At 43.2% G+C, this 20932-nt stretch overlaps 1 protein-coding gene across 1 annotated transcript in view; it reads left to right on the top strand.

Annotated features, from left to right (window-relative positions):
* OSBPL10 (oxysterol binding protein like 10) overlaps positions 1-20932 on the top strand; it is a 380196-nt gene that overhangs the window by 306930 nt on the left and 52334 nt on the right. Inside the window, exon 7 of the mRNA XM_044293953.1 lies at positions 16076-16213. Coding sequence (XP_044149888.1) covers positions 16076-16213 — 138 coding nt within the window. The remainder of the gene's footprint in view (positions 1-16075; positions 16214-20932) is intronic.

Here is a 20932-nt window from a genome sequence, read left to right as displayed (position 1 = left end):
ATTGGCACTGCCCACTGCGCCACCAATGTTCATTATATTGAGGGGGGGCACACTGCACCACCAATGTTTATTATACTGGGGTGTTGGGGGGTGCGCACTGCGCCACCAATGTTTATTATATTGAGGGGGGCACACTGCGCCACCAATGTTTATTATACTGGGGTGTTGGGGGGGGTGCGCACTGCGCCACCAATGTTTCTTATATTGGGGGGGCGCACTGCGCCACCAATGTTTATCATACTGGGGTGTTGGGGGGGGGGGTGCACTACGCCACCAATGTTTATTATATTGGGGGAGCACAACGCACTCATAGAGCATGCTGCGGTTTTCACGCAACGCACAAGTGATGTGTGAAAATCACCCCTCATGTGCACAGCCCCATAGAAGTGAATGGGTCCGGATTTAGTGCGGGTGCTTTCCGGTATTTTGAATGCCAGATCCGGCACTAATACATTCCTATGGGAAAAAAATGCTGGATCCGGCATTCAGGCAAATCTTCAGTTTTTTTTCGCTGGAGATAAAACCGTAGCATGCTGCGGTTTTATCTTTTGCCTGATCAGTCAAAATGACTCAACTGAAGACATCCTGATGCATCCTGAACGGATTACTCTCTATTCAGAATGCATGGGGATATACCTGATCAGTTCTTTTACGATATTGAGCCCCTGTGACGGAACTCTATGCCGGAAAAGAAAAACACTAGTGTGAAAGTACCCTAAAATATTAAGTTTAAATCCCCCCTTTCCCAATTTTACATACAAAATATATAAATAATAAATAAACATATTACATAGCGCTGTCCAAACTATTAAATTATTAAAAAATATCTCCTATGCGGTGAGCATTCACCATTTTTTAGTCACCTTGTCACCCAAAAAAATAGGATAGGACTGTTCTATTATGGGCCGAACATTTCATAAAATGCGAAATGCACGCTGCTTTTTTTTTTTTTTTTTTTGCGCGGTATTGAGTATCGCAATACTTTTTTATGGTGATGAAAGCGAATCAAAATTTTGGTATCAAAACAACCCTATGCAGATCTGATCGGAGTAGCGTTGTCACAATACCAAAATTTTGATTTGGTTTCGATTTGGCGACTAAAAATTTGATTTGGCTCCTAAATTTTTCAGTTCAGGAGCCAATGGCTACCGGGAATTTTTTTTAGTCTGGAGCACTGCCATGTGAAGACACCCTGAGGTGGCCCTAGAGTGGAAACCACCAAAAAGTGACCCCATTCCGGAAACTAGACCCCTCAAGGAATTTTTTAAGGTGTGTGGTGAGCACTTTGACACATCAGGCCTTTCACAGAATTAGGTAACGCTTGGCTGTGAAAATGAAAAATTAAAAGAAATTTCCAGAAAAAGTTGCTTTACACCCACATTTTTCACTTTCACAGGAGGTAACAAGACAAAATGCACCCCACATTTTGTTTCCCATTTCCCCCCGAACAAGTGACCCCATTTCGGAAACAGTACGAATATTTTAAGTGGTAGAAAGGGTACTTTTCAGCAAGCACTTGTGAAAGGATTTCGAAACACACATTTGTGAAAAATAAATAATTAGTAGCAGACCCCAATATTTTTTTTCACAAGGGGTTAAAGAAGAAAATGCACCCCAGGATGTGTTCCCCATTTTCTCCCCATTCAGGAAACACCCCATCTGTGCTTATAGCTTGCTGTATGGGAGCACAGCAGGCACACTGCAAAACATGAATTTTGCTGACGGGCCTGAATTGGCAGACATGGACTTTAGCTGCCATGTCGCATTAAATAAATTCCTGAAGTCCCCAGAAATTAAAAACCCCAAGAAGTTATCGTATTTAAAAAAAGAGCACCCCCGTACAAACATTTTAAGTGGTGGAAAGGGTACTTGTCAGCAAACAGGTGTCTCACAGAAGACAAATACTTAAAAAAAAGATTTCAAAGCACTCATTTGTGAAAAAAAATCTTTTTATAGCAGACGCCACATTTTTTCCCACAAGGGGTTAAAAGAGGAAAATGCAGCCCAGTATATGTTCCCCATTTTCTCCCCTTTTCTCAAACGCCCCATATGTGCTTGTAGCCTGCTGTATTGGCGCATAGCAGGGCTCTAGATGCAAAGTGCAAAAACTGCTTTTTGCAGGCCTGAATAAACAGACATGGATTTTAGCTGCCATGTCGCATTAAATAAATTCCTGAGGTCCCCAGAAATGAAAAACCCCAACAAGTGACCCGATTTTGGAAAGAGCGCCCCCGTACGAACATTTTTAGTGGTGGAAAGGGTACTTTTCAGCAAACAGGTGACTCACAGAAGGCAGAAATACTAGAGAAAGGATTTCAAAATACACATTTGTGAAAATGAAAATTACTAGCAGACCCCAATTTTTTACTTTCTCAAGGGGTTAAAGGAGAAAATGCACCCCAGTATATGTTCCCCATTTTCTTCCCTTTTTGAAAACACCCCATATGTGCTCTTAGGCTGCTGTATTGGCGCACAGCAGGGCTCTAGAGGCAAGGTGTAAAATATTGTAATTGCAGGCCTGAATAAACAGACTTGGATGTTAGCTGCCATGTCGCATTAAATAAATTCCTGAGGTCCCCAGAAATGAAAAACCCCAAGAAGTGACCCCATTTTGGAAATTGGACCCCCATACGAACATTTTAATGGGTGGAAAGGGCACTTTTGACCTAACAGGTGTTTCACAGAAATGAATATGTAGTGGTTGGTGAAAAGTGTATATGTAAGCTATGCGGACTAAATCAGAGGTTAAAGTTGTTAAAATGACAGGGTACATCAAGGATGAAATTACTATCTTTTTCGCCCTATAAGACGCATCGGCCCATAAGACGCACCTAGGTTTTTGAGGAGGAAAGAAAGAAAATAAAAATTTTGAACCAATAGGTGTGCTTTTGGTGGGTTTTGAACTAATTGTGGTCTGTGGATGGTGCACTGTTATGGGGATCTGTGGATGGCGAACTGTTATGGGGGATCTGTGGATGGCGAACTGTTATGGGGGATCTGTGGATGACGCACTGTTATGGGGGATCTGTGGGTGACGCACTGTTATGGGGGATCTGTGGGTGACACTTGTGGGGGATCTGTGGGTGACACTTGTGGGGGATCTGTGGGTAACACTTATGGGGGATCTGTGGGTGGCTCTTATTGGGGTCTCTGGATGGCACTGTTATGGGGGATCTGTGGATGGCGAACTGTTATGGGGGATCTGTGGATGACGCACTGTTATGGGGGATCTGTGGATGACGCACTGTTATGGGGGATCTGTGGGTGACGCACTGTTATGGGGGATCTGTGGGTGACACTTATGGGGGATCTGTGGGTGACACTTGTGGGGGATCTGTGGGTGACACTTGTGGGGGATCTGTGGGTGACACTTATGGGGGATCTGTGGGTGGCTCTTATTGGGGTCTCTGGATGGCACTGTTATGGGGATCTGTGTATGACACATATATAGCATCTTATGCGATGTGTCATCCACAGATCCCCTCCATAACAGTGTCCCTGTAGTGAATGACCCTCAATACAAGGGGTGGGGGTCGCATCTGCTTTTATAATGACAGCAGGGCGGGCCCGTGCAGTGACTGTATTCTACTACACGGGCCCCGCTCACTGTATAATCGTATCTGTATTCTGTAATAGTTAATTATGTATATACCGGTAATCGCATAATCAGCGCTACTTACAACTACAAGCGCTCGGTAGGTAGCAGAGAGGAGGCAGGCCGGGAGGACGGGCGCTGGCAGCGTGAGTGCTTCATTCATAAAGTGGGCAGCGCAGGCGCGTGACGTAGTGAGTGACGCGCCGCGCCGCCCCGCCCGTCCTCCCAGCCTGCCTCCTCTCTGCTACCTACCGAGCGCTTGTAGTTGTAAGTAGCGCTGATTATGCGATTACCGGTATATACATAATTAACTATTACAGAATACAGATACGATTATACAGTGAGCGGGGCCCGTGTAGTAGAATACAGTCACTGCACGGGCCCCGTTGTAATTATAAATGCAGATGCCGGCCCCCAGCCCCTCCTCCCTCACAGCTGATACACTCGGCATTGCGGCGGGTGTATCATTGAAAATACGGCAAAATCAGCAGCATTCACCCCATAAGACGCACTGCTATTTTTCCCCCACTTTTGGGGGGGAAAAGTGCGTCTTATAGGGCGAAAAATACGGTAATACTCCATGGATGAGTGGTATATTCTAAAACACTCCTGCATGCACAGGCCAGTTTTTTCAGTGCAGGTTTCACAGTGGTAAATGGTGTCTTTCCTTATCCCCCTTTTAGAACACACCCTGCATCTTTTTTGGGTCCTTCCCCTCCTTGCTGTCTGGGGGATTTGACCTGGAAAATGTTGCCCTGTTTGTTACAACACGGGCACCATGACTCCCTGAAGTACTAGGACCCTCACCGGCCTGCCTTTGAAAAATTAGGGCCTTGATAACCACCTCTTGGAACTGGAGGGAAGTTCCTGTGTGGCCTGAAGATTGAAATAGCATGTACGCATTGTACAGTGCCACCTGTACAATGTGTATGGCCAGCTTTTTATACCACATTTTTATTTTTTGTGTGGCACTATAGAGCTTCAGAACTTGATCTGAAAGATCAACCCCTCCCATGTGCTTATTGTAGTCCAGGATGCAAACTGGTTTGGGGACAGTTGTAGTGGTACCTCGCACATGAGCAGGGGAGCTGGTATTTGTGTGAACGGTGGTCAGTAAAAGGACATCCCTCTTGTCCTTGTACTTAACCGCCAGCATGTTCTCATGGAGGAGAGCCCTGCTTTCACCCATTCTCAGTGGTTGCCCTACCAGGGATCTAAGGAGGCCTCTCTGATTTTTGCGCACTGTGCTGCAAGCCACAGTACTTCTGGCAGTTAGGGACACGAATAGGGGTATGCTGGTATAATAGTTATCCACATAGAGGTGGTAACCCTTATCCAATCTTTCCACTAACTCTTAGGATGGGGGGGGGGGGCATTCTGGGGGTTCTATGCGAGAATCTTTCCCTTCATAAATGCGGAACTTGTGAGTGTACCCGGAGCTACTCGCACAAAGTTTGTAAATTTTTATGCTATACCTAGCCCGTTTGCTAGGCAGGTACTGGCGGAATCTAACCCTCCCTTTGAAAAGTAACAGGGACTCATCTACACATGCATTTTTATCAGAGGTGTACACCTCAGCAAACTTGGTGTTAAAGTGGTGAAGGACGGGCCTAACCTTGAACAGACGGTCAAATGTCAGGTCATTTTGGGGTGGGCACTGTGTATTGACGTGGTAGTGTAGGAATTTCTGAATTGACTCAAAACGCTTCCGGGTCATGGTGTTATTGTAAATTGGAGTCTGGTAGAAAATGTCCGAAACTCAATATTATCTGACGTTTGGCTTCTTGCATATGCAGCACGAATCCCCAAAATGTCATCATCTCTGCTGCACTTACTGGGGTCTAACCTAAGGGTCTAGCATATGGCGAGGTAGGGTTCTGAGCTATAAATTGTTGGGCGTACAAATTGGTTTGGGCCACCATTAAATTTACTAAATCTTCAGAGAAGAAGATTAAAAAAAAAATCTTGTTCTGTGAAGCCCGCACTGTCTATCTGTATTCCGGAGTTGCCCACAAAATCCGGAATTTGGGGCTGATAATCGTCAGGGGGTGGGGTCCATATGGGGTCACTCTGGAGGCCTGCCTCCACTGCTACTCTGGGGCGCCTTCAAGAGGGTCCCTCATCAGCAGATGATGATGATGAGGGGGTAGAGGAGTATAGGAAAGTGGCATCCTCTTCTCTCTCACTGGCCGACTCAGTATCTATCAGAGGCAAGATACACGTATGCCTTTTCAGCTGAATAAACTCGTTGGGACAGACGGGCCATTTTTATTTTATTGGGGTGTTTTGTGTGAAATTTGTAAAACTTTTAGTCTGGGGTGTGTATGTAGTGTTTTCACACGTGAAGGGGCTTGTTATAAATTTAAAATATAGAGAAAAGAGTATAAAGAAAAATTATAAGAATTATTGCTGGATGCACACACGCACAAACCTACACTAACACTACCTAACTAAAATTGATTTCTATGTATATGGAGATTTATATATATATAGTGGGGATTTGCTCTGGTAGACAGGCTCGCGGACGCAGTACGGAGGCTTTAATTTAAACAGTTCAGTGTTTTATTCACACAAGGAAAAACAAAAATTAACGGTGTGCAGTCTTGGTGTTTGTTCACACCATAAAAACTCTACAGAACAAAAGCCTTCACCTGGTCAGCAGTTTTTCCACCCGCAGTCTACAGCAGGCTTTAGGGCTCCTCTCAGCCCTTTAGCACTGCACAAGTTCTCAAACACACAGAGACTGACAGCACTCCACTGTCAGAGAGGCGTAATCCACCCACAGCTGAGACTGCTGGAACATGGGAAGTAGCCACCCACCCAGAACTATGGCTTCTCCCAGTAAGAGCCGGCCCGGATCGGCTTTACAGCCATACTAACAGCAAACAGTGTCAATCAGCACTAGCTGCCGCTGACCCTTGAAATTACCGGCTTTTACCTCACCGAGGCCAGGAACCTCTGTGACACATACCTTCCGTCAATGACGGCCCCTTGCGCCTTCCTACAATATATGTATATAAAACTAACTACACAGGGAAAAAAAACTGTAACAGTAATCTGAGCAGACCGGTCAGAAAAATGGATGTTTCTGATCAGCGCTCAGCAGGTGCAGAATGCATGCACGCATGCACACAGATATTATGTGCGTGCAAAAATCTACACTAACTAACTAAAATTCTATCTAACACTAAAAGTACTTTTTACACCCAAAAAAAAAAAAAAAGCTGAGCACAGAAGCGACCAGTAAAAAATTTTTTACTAATTTGTGCTCAGGGCTGCAGAACGCACGCAAGCGGACGTTTGGTGTGTTAGCGCAGACACTGCAGTATACAAATTTACTGCAGATACAAAAAAAGAACAGGGATGAAATACAATATATATCTGCCCCAAAAAAAGAGCCCAGGAGCTGAGCAGTGAAGTATGGACTAATCAGTACTTGGCATTCACAGCCCGTACACAGAAAAAGTGGTGCAGAGCAAAAAAAAAAAGGTAAAAGTGACAAAAAAAAAGTCAAAATGTCTTTGCTGCAGGCAAAATCGGACGTGAGGCTGGAGGGTGAGGGGCATAGGGACAGATATTAGGGTTTGGGAAGGGGGTTGGATTAGGGATCTGGAACTTATGCTGCAGAAAAAAATATATATACATCACTGTGGCAGATGTTCAAGATCTTCTTCTTCTATACAGGAGCAGTAAAGGCAGCGAAATCTGTGGTAGAACCACAAATCCCAGCAGATCGAGCACAGAGAAATACAGAACCTCTCAGCATAAAGTCACCAGCTAGAGTGGCTGCATGCAGGGAGGTTCTGCCCTTTCCTGTGCAGCCTGTATAGAGCGTTGTTCCAGCCAATCGCAGCGCTGGCAGGGGACTCCAAACACTGGTGTCCCCTGCCTAACCTCGGAGGGGACAGGTGTTAACTTGTTCAGCACCTGTCACCTCCCCCCGCCCCACCCCGCAGCTTACATGTGCTTCCAGCGCTGCAATGTGCTGGTCTTCACTGATCGGCCAATCTCAGCGCACGGAGCTGCAGGGGGGCCAAAATACCCGATGCTGCCCTTACCCGGCATGCCTCTGTGCCAGTGCATTTGCGGTCCGCGTGAGGCCTTACATAGATCCAAAAAACAGTTTTTATAGATGTCAAGTTGCAGTAAGCAGGTTCACTTCTTGACAGATTGTATTATGCTAGATCAGGTAATTCTTAGTTTGTAGGTCTACATTATATCTGAAAAAAAATCTGCAGCTTTATTCAGACAGCTGTCCACCCACGAATCACTCCGTGAATATGAAGTAGAAATGCTGCATCTGACTTGAAAATCCTTTATGAGAAAGGTTGCAGTCCTGTCACTGGAACAGAACAGATCTCCAAATCAATTTCATCTCTACTGTAAGTGAGAGAAACCTGCAATAGCCAAGGAGGCAGGAGAGGGATCTACACCTACCAACAGTGCTTTGTACTGGGCAAGTAGCAATATTAGATCAGGGTGGATGATGGTAGAGTTTAGTCTAGTTGTTGTCTACATCTTTCAAGTCTGTTGTCTCATAGTGAAATTGATTGTATACAGTGAACTGAGTCTTCAAGGGTTTTTTGTGATTTTATGCAAGAAACACATTATTTTCATGGCAATAGAAACCAAGAAATTAAATATCCGCCTTATTGTAAAATAATGTGTGTAAAAACATACGGTAAAATGCTAAACTGTGATGTCATTGAGCTAAAGATTAGTATTAAACAAATAAAAGTTTTATGGCAACTACTTTAATAAATGTCACGTTCCACTATCCAGGACAGTGGACTGCGCTCATCTCCTGCGGCTCTGCTCAACGTCCCTTCTCCAATACCCGGTGTCCCTACTGTGGTGCCATCATCGTGGGACCTTGAAGAAAATATCCATGCACCCTGTTTTCTCAAGGAATTTTATTTACACTTCCTCAGAAATGTAAATGGGTTGTGCAAGAATAGGATGGGGGGGGGGGGGGCCTGCAAAGGGATTTTACTTACCGGCTCCCCGCTCCTTCTCCTGCGGGCCTGTGATGTTGAGCTGGGCTCCATCGATGTCAACAACCAGTTTGACATTGCCACAGCCAATCATTGGCTGCGGCGGTGTCCAGTTCCCCTTACTCCATGACAAATGATAATGTTATTCCAGTCTTAGCCATTTAACCCCTCAGATGTGACCATGCCAAAGGTGAAAATTCTGCAGCTTCAAACTCTTGTGCTGGTAACAGCTTTCCCTCAATGAGATTGGGGAGGCTGTTAACTTACAATTATAGGCCGGAGCCTGATATATACCAATGTACGCCTGCAGGTGGCAGAGCTAATTTGGAATATACTACTTTTCCTATTTGGCACTGGTTTAAATCACTTTGCTAAATAGAAATCTAATGATTGTTATAGTCACCTATGGCGACTTAAAAAAGGTCAAAACAAAGTTTGTAAAAAGATTTAAAAAAAGTAAAAATATAAAAGTTTAAATCGCTCTCCTTTCTGATTCACCATTTTTTGTTGCTCCACCTCCCAAAAAATGGAATCAAAAAGTTATACACAGCCCAAAATAGTATCTGTGAGAAGCACAAATCACTCAGCAAAAATGAGCCCTCAGAAATATTAAAAAGTTGGGGTTCACAATATGGCAATGAAAAGAAGAAAATAATTTTTTCCAAAGTTTAAATTTTTTTAATGCGAAAAACTATACAACTCAGTTTTAACAAAACCCATAAAACGGTGGCAGATTTAGAAAGCCACTACTTGTCCCACAAAAAATAAGTCCTCATGCGACTATGTGAATGGAGAAATAAAAAAGTTATGGCGAGAAAGCTGGGAGCGAAAAGTAAAAACGCAAACGTGGAAAATTGCTGCGTCATGAAGAGGTTATGAACAGTCACATTACAGTTCAACGAAGCAGTATTACCATCACAACCGGGTCAAGCGGTAACTCATAACAACAATTAATGTGAAAGGCTGACTTCCAACCCGCGTTTGTAGGAACGCTCGTTAGTGATGATCTACCTGTGGTAATAGTGCCGAGGTTCGTTCATCAGGCAATCACGATTTTTAAGCAGGTTAAAAAATCATTGTTTGCCAGTGGCAGATCGTGCCATCTAATGACGATCTACTGCCGGCAAATAATGATTCAGCAATGGCATTAGCAATTGCGCCTCCCCATACTGTGGAGGAGATTGCAGTGGTCTCCTTCGCTGATGGGCAGGCATTTGTTGGGAAAGAACTCTTCCTTCACGACAGTCGTCAGCCTCATCTGCTGGTGTAAAACCAGCCTAACACACACATGCCAAAGAAGGGGCACGCACCATTAAGTCCCTTGTTCTGCCAGTGCCCACCCTGTCCATATCTTCAGTGACTCCATTCCCCTTAAGGAATTGGCACATGGATTCATGTAATAACCAATTTATTAATTATAATACCTGGGGTGACAACTCAACATGGATTTCTACACAACCGGCAACACAGCAGTAAATCACACAATTAACTAGTACATCTAGGCCATCGTGTATACAGTACACCTCTAAGGGCTCATGATCAAAGCCGTTGCGCGGCATTCAGCGGGTCTGCAATACACGGGCACTGGCCATGTGCACCCAGCATCACAGATGTGGACCCATTCACTTGAACGGGTCCGCAATCCGGGAGATGCGGTGCAGTGCGGAACTGAGGCACGGATCGGAAGTCCACTGAAGCACTACGGAGTGCTTCCGTGGGTTTTCTGTCCGTGCCTTCACACCACAAAAAAGTAGTGCATGCACTACTTTTTTGCAGTGTGGACCGTCAGATACAGATTGCGGACCCCATTCAAGTGAATGGTCCACGATCAGCATGCGGCAGCCCCACGTTCGGACCGCAATTTTTCACTGGGATTTGGTATATTCGTTCTATTGCTAGAATCTTCTTTATTGACTCTGAAGTATGCAGAACGTTAAGGACCATGTTTATTATATATTATATTAAAGCTTAAATTCTCGTGTGATGCAGCGAAACACACTCTTAATTTGTTTCTCGAAATGCTCAGAGTAGAATACAATCTTCCAAGCAGTTATAGTTGCAGCAAATATGTCTTGAGTCGGGCACAAGACCAGGAAATCACAGAGTGTTCTGGAATGATGTAGCACGCACAATGTATAAGCAAAAACAATGTCTTAAGATTTGACATTTATATACTTCATTTTGGCAGTTGAGAAAATTCTAAGCTACTAGGCTGTAACTGTTCAACCAGCTGAAATGGCTAGACTTTGATAAGCGGTGAGGAACAGAAATTGGCACAGTACATGATATTTTACGGTCCAGCATTTTCACAAAATCTAAAGCTTAGCCATTGTTAAACCCTTATTGTTTTTAGATTGTCATGTAAAAAAAGTCTCTGTTCACATTTGTCATGGTTCATGAAGTAGTGGTGGTCCGATTCATTGTGTGGCGGAGAAGGGTGGAATCTGATGAACTCCACTGACTTACAATAGGGTCTGTTAGGGAAGTGTCTGTAGTGTTTAATGTCATCTCCAACACAGATGTGAGGGTAGTCTGATTTTCAATAGATTCACCCCTAGACATGACCAAAATACGCATCATAAATCAGTTGCTGTATAAAAAGTTGTGTGAATGGGTAAATTCTTAAAATGAAAAAAACAAAAACAAAAAAAACATGATTTTAAAAGAAAGTGTAAGTTTCAAGAGTTGACTTTGGAGTTTATACTTTATCTGCATTTTTCTTGGTACACAGTAGGGATTTTATGTTCAGATCTGTATTATTAAAGATTATTGTTTATTATAGTAACATACATTACCATAGGTGCAGTTTGAGAATTTTGCTTAAGATTCTGATTGAGCTACAAGGAAATAGAAGATCTTCACATTATCAGCAAACCTTCTGGTTTATAACAAATTTATCAAACATCTACAGTTCACAACTTGGAAACTTCACAAATTCCTTAGTCTCCATTGCCAAATGACTTTTGAAACAAAGAATAATGGGCACACCAGCATCCAGAATTGAAGTACTGTAACACCTGCATCTTAAAGCGCACCTGTCGACAATAGCATATTGCCTGGTGGGGTTGATCCTGCTGATTAAAATGATACCTGTCTTGTGAAAATCGGTTGTGTTCCTGAGGAAAAAAGTTTCACGGTGGGGAGTGGGGGGAAACTCAACACTGAGGGTAAATGGGAACAGAAACTAGGCCTGAACACTGGGGAAAGTGGGCTGGTCACCTCCTAGAAACCATAATGCTAGTCCTGACTAACTAAAGTATGAACAGCCCTCGATGGTAGGGAAGTTTATACACCGGAACTTAGGGCCCTAACACACCCTGTAGAACCCTGGTTATAGTGTCAGGACTAGAGATGACTGGTTCCTCTACCAGAAGGATGAACCAGAATCTACCTCAGGCCTAGAAACATAGAAACATGACAGTGAGCAGGTAGCTGGAATCCATGAATATCTACTGGAACCCGAACATCATACAGGACACAGTACAAACAAACACATAACCCAGCACACCAATAACTGCCTGGGCCCCCATGCGGACAGGATGCATGGCGGCCTCAGATAGAGCTGCACACTGACTTGTTGTTCCCCCTCCGGGGAACCCAGGAGCCCTCTCACCGAAGGCACAGACAGGGGACATGTCTAGCATCCATGCAGGACTATACACACCATAGACAGACCAGACATGCAACAACAATTAGACATACAACACCAACCCGTACAAACCACACCACAAATAGAATAGGGAAAGAAAGGGAAGAAATTTTGATGACATCTCACTAGGAGGCCCTCAATAACTGGGCAGATGGAATAACCAGGACAGGAGCATAGCTCCAGCACCAACAGAGGCTGGAGGACAACTAACTTTGGGCTACCAGTCACAGGCAATATAAGCACCTAGTGACCACACCCAGCCAGATAGTTAACCCCACAAGCATAAGACAGGGAAGGAAAACAAACCTTAACCCCTTAGTGACCAAGCCTGTTTTTCTTCCTTTTTTCATGATCTCGTTCCAAGAGCTATAACTCTATATTTTTTCGTCTATATAGCTTTATGAGGGCTTGTTTTTTACGGGACAAGTTGTAGTTTTTAATGGCACCATTTTGGGGTACACATAACTTTTATTAACTCTTTCTGGGAGGGAGATGGGGAAAATAGCAATACTGCCACTGCGTTTTTACATTATAAATTTTACGGCGTTCATTTTTCGGTACAAATAACATAATATCTTTATTCTCTGGGTCAGTACAATTACAGTGATACTAAATACTTATAATTTTTTTTACGTTTTACTACTTTTTTTTTCCAATAAAACCCCTTTTATTAACCCAAAAAATGATTTTGCATTGCCACTTCACAAGACCCATAACTTTTTTTTTCTTTTTCTATGGAGTTGTGTGAGGGCTTTATTTTTGAGGGACAACTTGTATTTTTCATTGGTATCATTTTGGAGTAAATGGCGCTTTTTGATCGCTTGTTATTACGGTTTTTTTTCGGTGGAAACTAAGAATAAATTAGAAATTCTGTCTTTTTTTATTTTTATTTTTTACGACCTTCACCATAGGGGATAATTTATGTAATATTTATGTAGTCCGGGTCGTTACGGACGCGGCAATACCAAACATATGGGGGATATTTTCTTTTTGCAATTTTTTATCATTGAAAAGCGTATTTTCAATGGAAAAAAAAGCATATTTTTTATTTTATGGAATTTTTTTTATTTGATAAATGTATTTTTTTAAAAAAATTTACTACTTAAAAGTCCCACAAGGGGACTATAATATACAGTATTTTGATTGCTTTTAAAATGTAATGCATTATCTCTATAAGGCATTACATTTCAATAGCAATGCTATTCAAACCTTGACCAGCAGGCTGCGCCAGAGAGGCACAGCCTGCTGGAGATAACTACAGACAGGCTCGGGGGCCCTGATCGGAAGCAAGGTAAGCTTCCGAACACATCAGCACCCCGCGATCTTATTTTCGGGGTGCTGATGGGAGACAGAGGGAGTCCGCTCCCTCTGTCACCACTTTACATGCAGCGGGCGCCATTGCTCTCATGTGAGAGCCGGGTCCGTGCTCCCCGCTGCACGGGGGATCCGTGCAGCGCTTAGACCGGGCCGCCGTAAAAACGCGGTGGCCCAGCCTAAGGCCCCTTAGTGAACTTAAAAACACGTATGGGTGGTCACTAAGGGGTTAAAGGAGAAGTGTACACACATGCTGTACAAACCACACGTTGCCCCAGGCAACCAGCATGCACGGCAAACGTGTCATGGCAAACAACACAGAGACCGAGACACAGCCGTGACAGATAGCCTCTTATAAAACCTTCAGTTTACCAACAATAGAAATTAGTCCTCATACCTCATACACACGGCCGTTGCAGGCCATGGATAGTATTGCGGTCCGCAAATAGCGGGTCCGCAATATGCGGGCACCAGCCGTCTGCTCCCCGCATTACGAATGTGGACCCATTCACTTGAACTTGTTCTATTTTTTTATGGTGCGGACAGATCACGGACCCATTCAACTTGAATGGGTCTGGATCCGTCACGGCTGCCGCAAGGATGGGGCTCGTGCAATGGGGACCGCAAACTATGCGCCAGTCCTGTGGAACAAACCCTGACAATATAGAGTCCTTAAAGGGGTTGTGTCACTTCAGTAAATTAAATTTATCATGTAGATGAAGTTAATACAAGCCACTTACTAATGTATTGTTATTATCCATATTACTTCTGCTGGCTTGATCCATTTTTCCATCACGTAGCTCATTTCCATGGTAATCCACCCTGTAATCCAGCAGCGGTAGCCATGTGTACTGCAGGAAAAAACATGTGCATGTGCCTATCTGGAGGCCGGGATCATAAGAGGGCACATAGGACAGCGCTTTTTCCTATAGTGTGCAAGCACAGCCACAGATGCTGGATTACAGGGTGGTCATAACCACGGAAACGAGAAGTGTATAATGTGATGGACAAATGATTCTAGCCAGCAAAGGAGGCAATATGGACAATCACAATACATTAGTAAGTGCCTTTGTATTAATTGTCGTTACAGGATAAAGACATTTAGCTGAAGTGAGAGAAGCCCTTTAAATATAAGAAATAGGAGTCTGTCTATTACATTACTTAAAGAGATTGTCCTGCCATTAATATTAATGACCTATCGTCAGCATAGGTTATCAATATCAGATTGTGGGGGTTTGACACCGTTTGAAGAGGAGTCAACTCTCTATGCGAGCGCTGCTTCCTGGTCTTTACACTTTGCCTTGTCTCCTGTGGAGCGACGGCGTAGTACAAGTGCTCGCTCCATTCGCTTGAATGGAGTGGGTAGTTGTATTACACTGCACTTCTGAGACGCAATGTAATGAAGAGGAGGCGGCGCTCACATGAAGCGCCACCTCCTCTTCAAACAGCTGATCTGCTGGGAGTCGGACCCCTCCGGTCAGATATTGATGACCTATCCTGACAATAGGTTATCAATAATAACCACTGGGACAACCCCTTTATTTGTCTTAGGATACGCGGGTGTATGCCATCTGGACTGGTTATTTGTCTATTTTAGCCGCTGCACGTCTTACTGGGTCATACAGGCCACATTTATGGAGTGGTCACTGTGCATTTCATCAGGACATTTCCGTTTCTTCCGTGAATACAGTGGAATCAAAATTATTAATTACATTTGCTTTCTCCTCCTCACCCCCCACAAATTCTATCTCATCACTTTTTTAGGGGACAACTATTTTTTGAATGTTTACAATTTTTATAATGAAAGACCATTTGAGGGTTAGCTTTGCACTCATTGGCAATGCGCCTCTCTGTCTCCAGCTTTATTGCTTTTATCAGTTTTTTTTTACATACTATTTTATTTTTAATGTGAATGAGGGCTTCATTGCAATATTCCCAAATTTAAAGGGTTGTAGCTGCTGACAGGGGTTTTCTGGTTTCTAGATATTGATGACCCCTGTTCAGTATAAAGGTCATCAATACCAGATTGATAGGGGTCTGAAACATTGTTCTGTGTCTATCTTTTAACATATTTTTATGTATTGGCTTTTTTTTTTTTTTTTTATGACTGTGTTCCCTCCATGTGTATTTTGAGAAAAATAAGAGCAGATTTTGGAGGATTTGTTTGTAGAGATTTCTTTTCTACTACAGTAGACAACCAAATATATAGGAAATGCTGGCCACATTAAGAAAAGGGCCATATGTGTATCTATTCCTTCAACCGGCCTGGCTGAATGTTGTCTACAACCCTTTGGAGTAAAGGGTTGCTTCTGAGGTCTCCATAATGAGCACCCCTACCCATATGTATGTATCTGGTTTTATATGTACATTTAATGGTTTCATTTTGTCTTTCGAGTGTTGTTTTCTCCTTCCTGGAATTGTTAGGTGGGAACTATGACTTAGCTTACAAAAGCACTAGTATAAAAAAAAGCTTTTCTGAAGAGATAATGGAGTAATTGTGCTGTTTCTTTCTCATTTTTGTAGGCTGGTCCTCCTGAGGCAGAGGATGAGCTGACAGACACCGAAGATAATGAGGAAAAAGATTTAGGCGTCATGGATGATCAGCGCAGTGTAATCCTCCACCTTATCTCGCAGCTCAAGCTTGGAATGGATCTTACCAAGGTGCGCAAAGAGAATTCTGCATTATTGCTTTCATTCAGCGGTTAGACTTCCCTCTTCAACTGAAACAGACTAATTAGATATTACTCCCCTAGTAACAGGATTAAAAAGTTCATACATAACAATCTTGTCAATCATGATGACTGAGAAATGGAAATAGATTTAATTACCCAGATTTGGTTTTGGCTATTATGGACAACGATAACTGATAACCCATCTCTCTACTTCACGTATCTATCATTGGAATACATTAAAATAAGGGAACTTCTAATAATAATAATAATCTTTATTTATGTAGCACCAACATATTCCGCAGCGCTTTACAGTTCAGGGGTTCATGTACAAACAGTCATAAATAACATAGCAACAGACATGTCAATAATTACAACAAGAGGAACGAGGACCCTGCTCGCAAGAGCTCACAATCTATGAGGAGATAGGAGGGACACAAAAGGTAAAAGTGCTTGTTTTGTACAATGGTCCAGCCATGTTGGGAGAATAGGGAGCTGATATAAAGCTGCATGAGCCAGTCACCAGCTGATATATGAAGTGCTTCTGGATGCATGGGTGCGTGGAGAGATTGGTGGAGGATCAGGTTCAGGCAATGATAGATGGTCTACATATGGAGAGGCGTTAGATCAGGGGATGTGGTAGGCCACCCTAAAAAGGTGTGTTTTGAGCGCGCGCCTAAAACTGTGTATATTGTGGTTTAGCCTAATTTCTTGTGGTAGGGCATGCCAGAGAACTGGTGCAGCTCGGGAGAAGTCTTGTAGCTGGGAGTGAGAGGTTTGGATTATGGTGGAAGTAAGTCATTGGCTAAACAGAGAACTTGGGTAGGGTGGTAGACCGAGATGAGGGAAGAGATGCAGCACTTTGGAGAGCTGTGTGGGTGAGGACAAGAAGTTTAAATTGGATTCTATACTGTATGGGCATTGACTGGCACAGAGTGGAGGCATCGGAGTAGCGGTTAGACAGATAGGTGACTGCTTTTTTTCCATCCATAGAAATATCAAAACTATAGCTCAGAGGTTATCATTATACACCCTCAAAAAAATCATTGTTATATTAAGCCATTCTTTTGGTTTGAGGCCTCTAGAAATGCAGCGAGCCCCTGTGGGGACTGTTGTAGAGGATGGGAGTGGTAGTGGCTCTGATGTAGTGTTGTACCTTTGTCACAGTGTCCTACATCAAGCCGTTACTCCCTGGAATTTGATGCAGTAAAAGAGATGAAGATGAATGAGGCCAGACTTGAAATGTAAAAAGTCCTTTTACTACGTGCAATTCACTTTTTTTTTTTTTTACTTCGTTCACTGTGTGGTAAAACTGACTTGTGATCTTCATTCTCCAGGTCAGTATGAATCCGGTGAACCATATATATAGTTTTTCTTGTGTTTTGAGAAATGTAGTAGTTTCCTATGAAGCCCTGATACAGATATAGGAAACACTATGCAGCAGCCTCTTGTCAGCAGCCAAAGCATTACCGGAAGCATACTCTTTCGGTTATACAGGCTGTCACCGACCGTGGCCAGGTTTTACATTACCGACATTACCGATGTTTGCGGGTGTCTGCTGTATGAAACAACAGGCACCAGGTTGCTGCTATGGCGCCCGCTCTATGTATTTGGCCAGTAAAGCTGGCCATATCCATGAGATAACCATCGCCCAAACACTCATTCAGCTGACAACTGTCTCTCCTGATCCTCTCATACTTATGGATGCTCAACTTGGCCGAACATGCGTGTGTAGTGAATTTGGTGTTACCTCCCTAAGAACAAAAGGATTTGGCAGTTGAAATCCAACATGCCTGATCCTTAGATATTGGGGGAGAGTCAGAAAGACCCTACACACATTAGACGGTTGGCTAAACCTGCCAAAATCGGCAGGTTTGACTGACATAGATCTAATGTTTATGGCCACCTTAATGGGGCAAACTCGCAGAGGTCCAACACCCTGCAACCCCACCATTCAACTGTTACAGTATATCTTCGGCTCCAGAACACCTCCATCTATTGTGTAATGGAAGGAGCTGGTAACTGCATTCTGCTCCCTTTTTTTGATTGGGAGCAGTTCTGTAGTTACCAGCTCAGTCCACTACACAGTGGATGGTGCTGTCTAGTTCTGGCACCAGAGTTAAATAGTAACAGCTGATTGACAGGGTTGCGTGGTATTGAACTCCCACCAAACTGATATTGATAGCCTATCCTGAGGATAGTCCATGATTATCAAAATCCTGAACATCCCCTTTAAGGACAGGACGTAGTAGCTGCCAGATACTTTCGAGGCTGCTTCTCTTGGTGGAATCCAGTAGAATTGGATTGAAACTTTTACCCTAATTCAGGGTCTGACAACCCACATAAACACAATTGTCAGAAGATTTCCAGTCTTTCTGCAAGACACCCTGAAATATACGGTAGTTGAAATAAAAGTATTACACCTGTATTGTAGGCCCAGTCTTCTTCTAATTTAGCGTTAGATACACTGTCCAGATTGATGGCTAAATGGGAAACATTCAGCTGTGGTTGTCCAAAATGGTTCTTCAACACTGCATTTAAAGTGGATTTGCCATTGGACTAATATGCCCTGTGTAAACATAGCATGGTATGGGGACATGTCCATGGTCCCATAGGGAATCTGCATCACCTGCCTTATAGATTCCCAGGTTGACATGCATATAGCTGCCTTTAAAGAAGTACTCCCACAAAAATCTTTATTCTATGGCTCATTAGAAATGTACATGATGTAAATTGTAGTCATGGTAGCCTTCTTACCATTGACTGTATTTGTGAGTTATAACCTCCCTTCTGATTCTTAGCTGTGTCATATGACCAGCACTCTGGTCTGCAACTGACACAGGACAGGAAGTCAGTTACTTCTCTATTCATTCCTATGAGACTGGCATTGAGACTCCCATAGGAATACATAGAGAAACTGGCTTCCTGGCCACACATAAGATGCTGTGTCATTTGGAGAGTGAGCGTGTTGGTCACAGGACACAGCTGAGGATCAGATAGGAGGTTATAACCGTAGCTTCACTACGGTTTCAGAGAAACTGAAACTGTCAGGTTAGAGAATAACATTTTTTGTGAGAGTGCTTCTTTAAAGAAACTTTTTTCTGTTCTAATCATCCCTCTTCCATGTATTGATACATTTGCTGTGTATGTTTTGTACTGCGGTACTGAAGCATGCACATGGTGGTTTGTTCAGTTGTTCTCATCCAGCAGCTATGCAGGTAGGTGGTTTCCATGGCAACTGTTGTTCTGGCACCAGACAAAGTTTAATTGCTCCGCCGGAAACTTACAAATGGATACATATTGCAGTGTAACCCAACAGGGAAAAGTAATGATTGCACTTTTAATACAACAAAATACCGTCAGCAGATATTGAGAAAATATTGTGATAATTAAATATATTGTTTTGGTTGCTCACCACATAATAAGCTGATTAGCAGCCCATTTTAGCTTATTCCAATATGTGCAACATTTTCTTTTTCATTTTTAAAGCCCTTATTTATTCCTTTGTATTTCCTTGTGAATTGAAAATATAATAGTCATTGTTCTATCCTGCTGCTCATATACATCTGCACAGTTCCTACATTTTCCAGCCTGCTCTTAATATGCACCATCCTATGGTGTTCTTCTGTGCCGAGAACATGACATTTCACATTGTCTTTTGATGCATTTGATCTTTCATTTTAATTTCCACACAAACATAGAAAGTCAATTAAACTTCCAGAATTTCCTTGGCAGTGAACGAAAATCAGCTTCCAAGGAGCTCACCCAAAGAATGGCATTCTATACAAACACTGTTCCTTTATTTGTTCCTCTAGGATTAAACTAGAAAAGGCAAAAAAAAATTGGTATAATGCATAGAGATGACTTGCATTGCCAGTGACAGCTAGCATTTTGTAATGGCAGTATAGTATGTCTCCTCTGTGCTAGAAGTTTTAGGTGAGCAGGCTTGATGGGGAAGAATGAGCAACCTCACTAGTAAATATTATGTTTATTGTGTAGACTGTAGATCAAGAAACATTAAAGGGGTTGTCTGACTTCAGTAAGTGGCATTTATTATGTAGAGAAAGGTAATACAAGACACTTACTAATGTATTGTGGTTGTCCATATTGCTTACTTTGCTGGCTGGATTCATTTTTCCATCACATTATACACTGCCCGTTTCCATGGTTACGACCACCCTGCATTCCAACAGTGGTGGCTGTGCATGTCCATAGAAACTTACTGGCATTGTATTGAAAGTTTCTACAGGGGGAAGGAGACTGACTGGGAACCTACTAATGACTATATTTACAGCTGCCAGTCGAAGAAGGGAACTCACTGGGCACTTACTGGTGTCTGTCTTTAAAGTGGTTATCCAAGATCTATAATGCCCCCCCCCCCCCCATATGCCCGGGCCCCTGACAGAGGTTGTACTTACCTCATTCCCCGGCACCCACAACTTATACTGGCACAGCCGCTGCTGCATCTCCCTGTTGCGAGGATGAAAACATCTGGCATCGGGGGCGGGGCAGCCAATAGCGGGCTGCAACGGGAACGAGCCTCGCTATCATCACCCGCCTCTGTGAGGGGCCTAGGCATATGGGGGGCATTATGGATCTTGGATAACCCCTTTAAAGCTGCCAGATGGGGAAGCTAACTGCCAGTGTAAGCTATTTTAACACAGCTGTTAAAAACCTATGCACTGTGTAATAGATGCAATCCATGCTGAAC

This window comes from Bufo gargarizans, chromosome 5 (assembly GCF_014858855.1).
Source record: "Bufo gargarizans isolate SCDJY-AF-19 chromosome 5, ASM1485885v1, whole genome shotgun sequence".
Classification (NCBI taxonomy): domain Eukaryota; kingdom Metazoa; phylum Chordata; class Amphibia; order Anura; family Bufonidae; genus Bufo; species Bufo gargarizans.
This window is presented reverse-complemented; position numbering and strand designations above follow the sequence as displayed.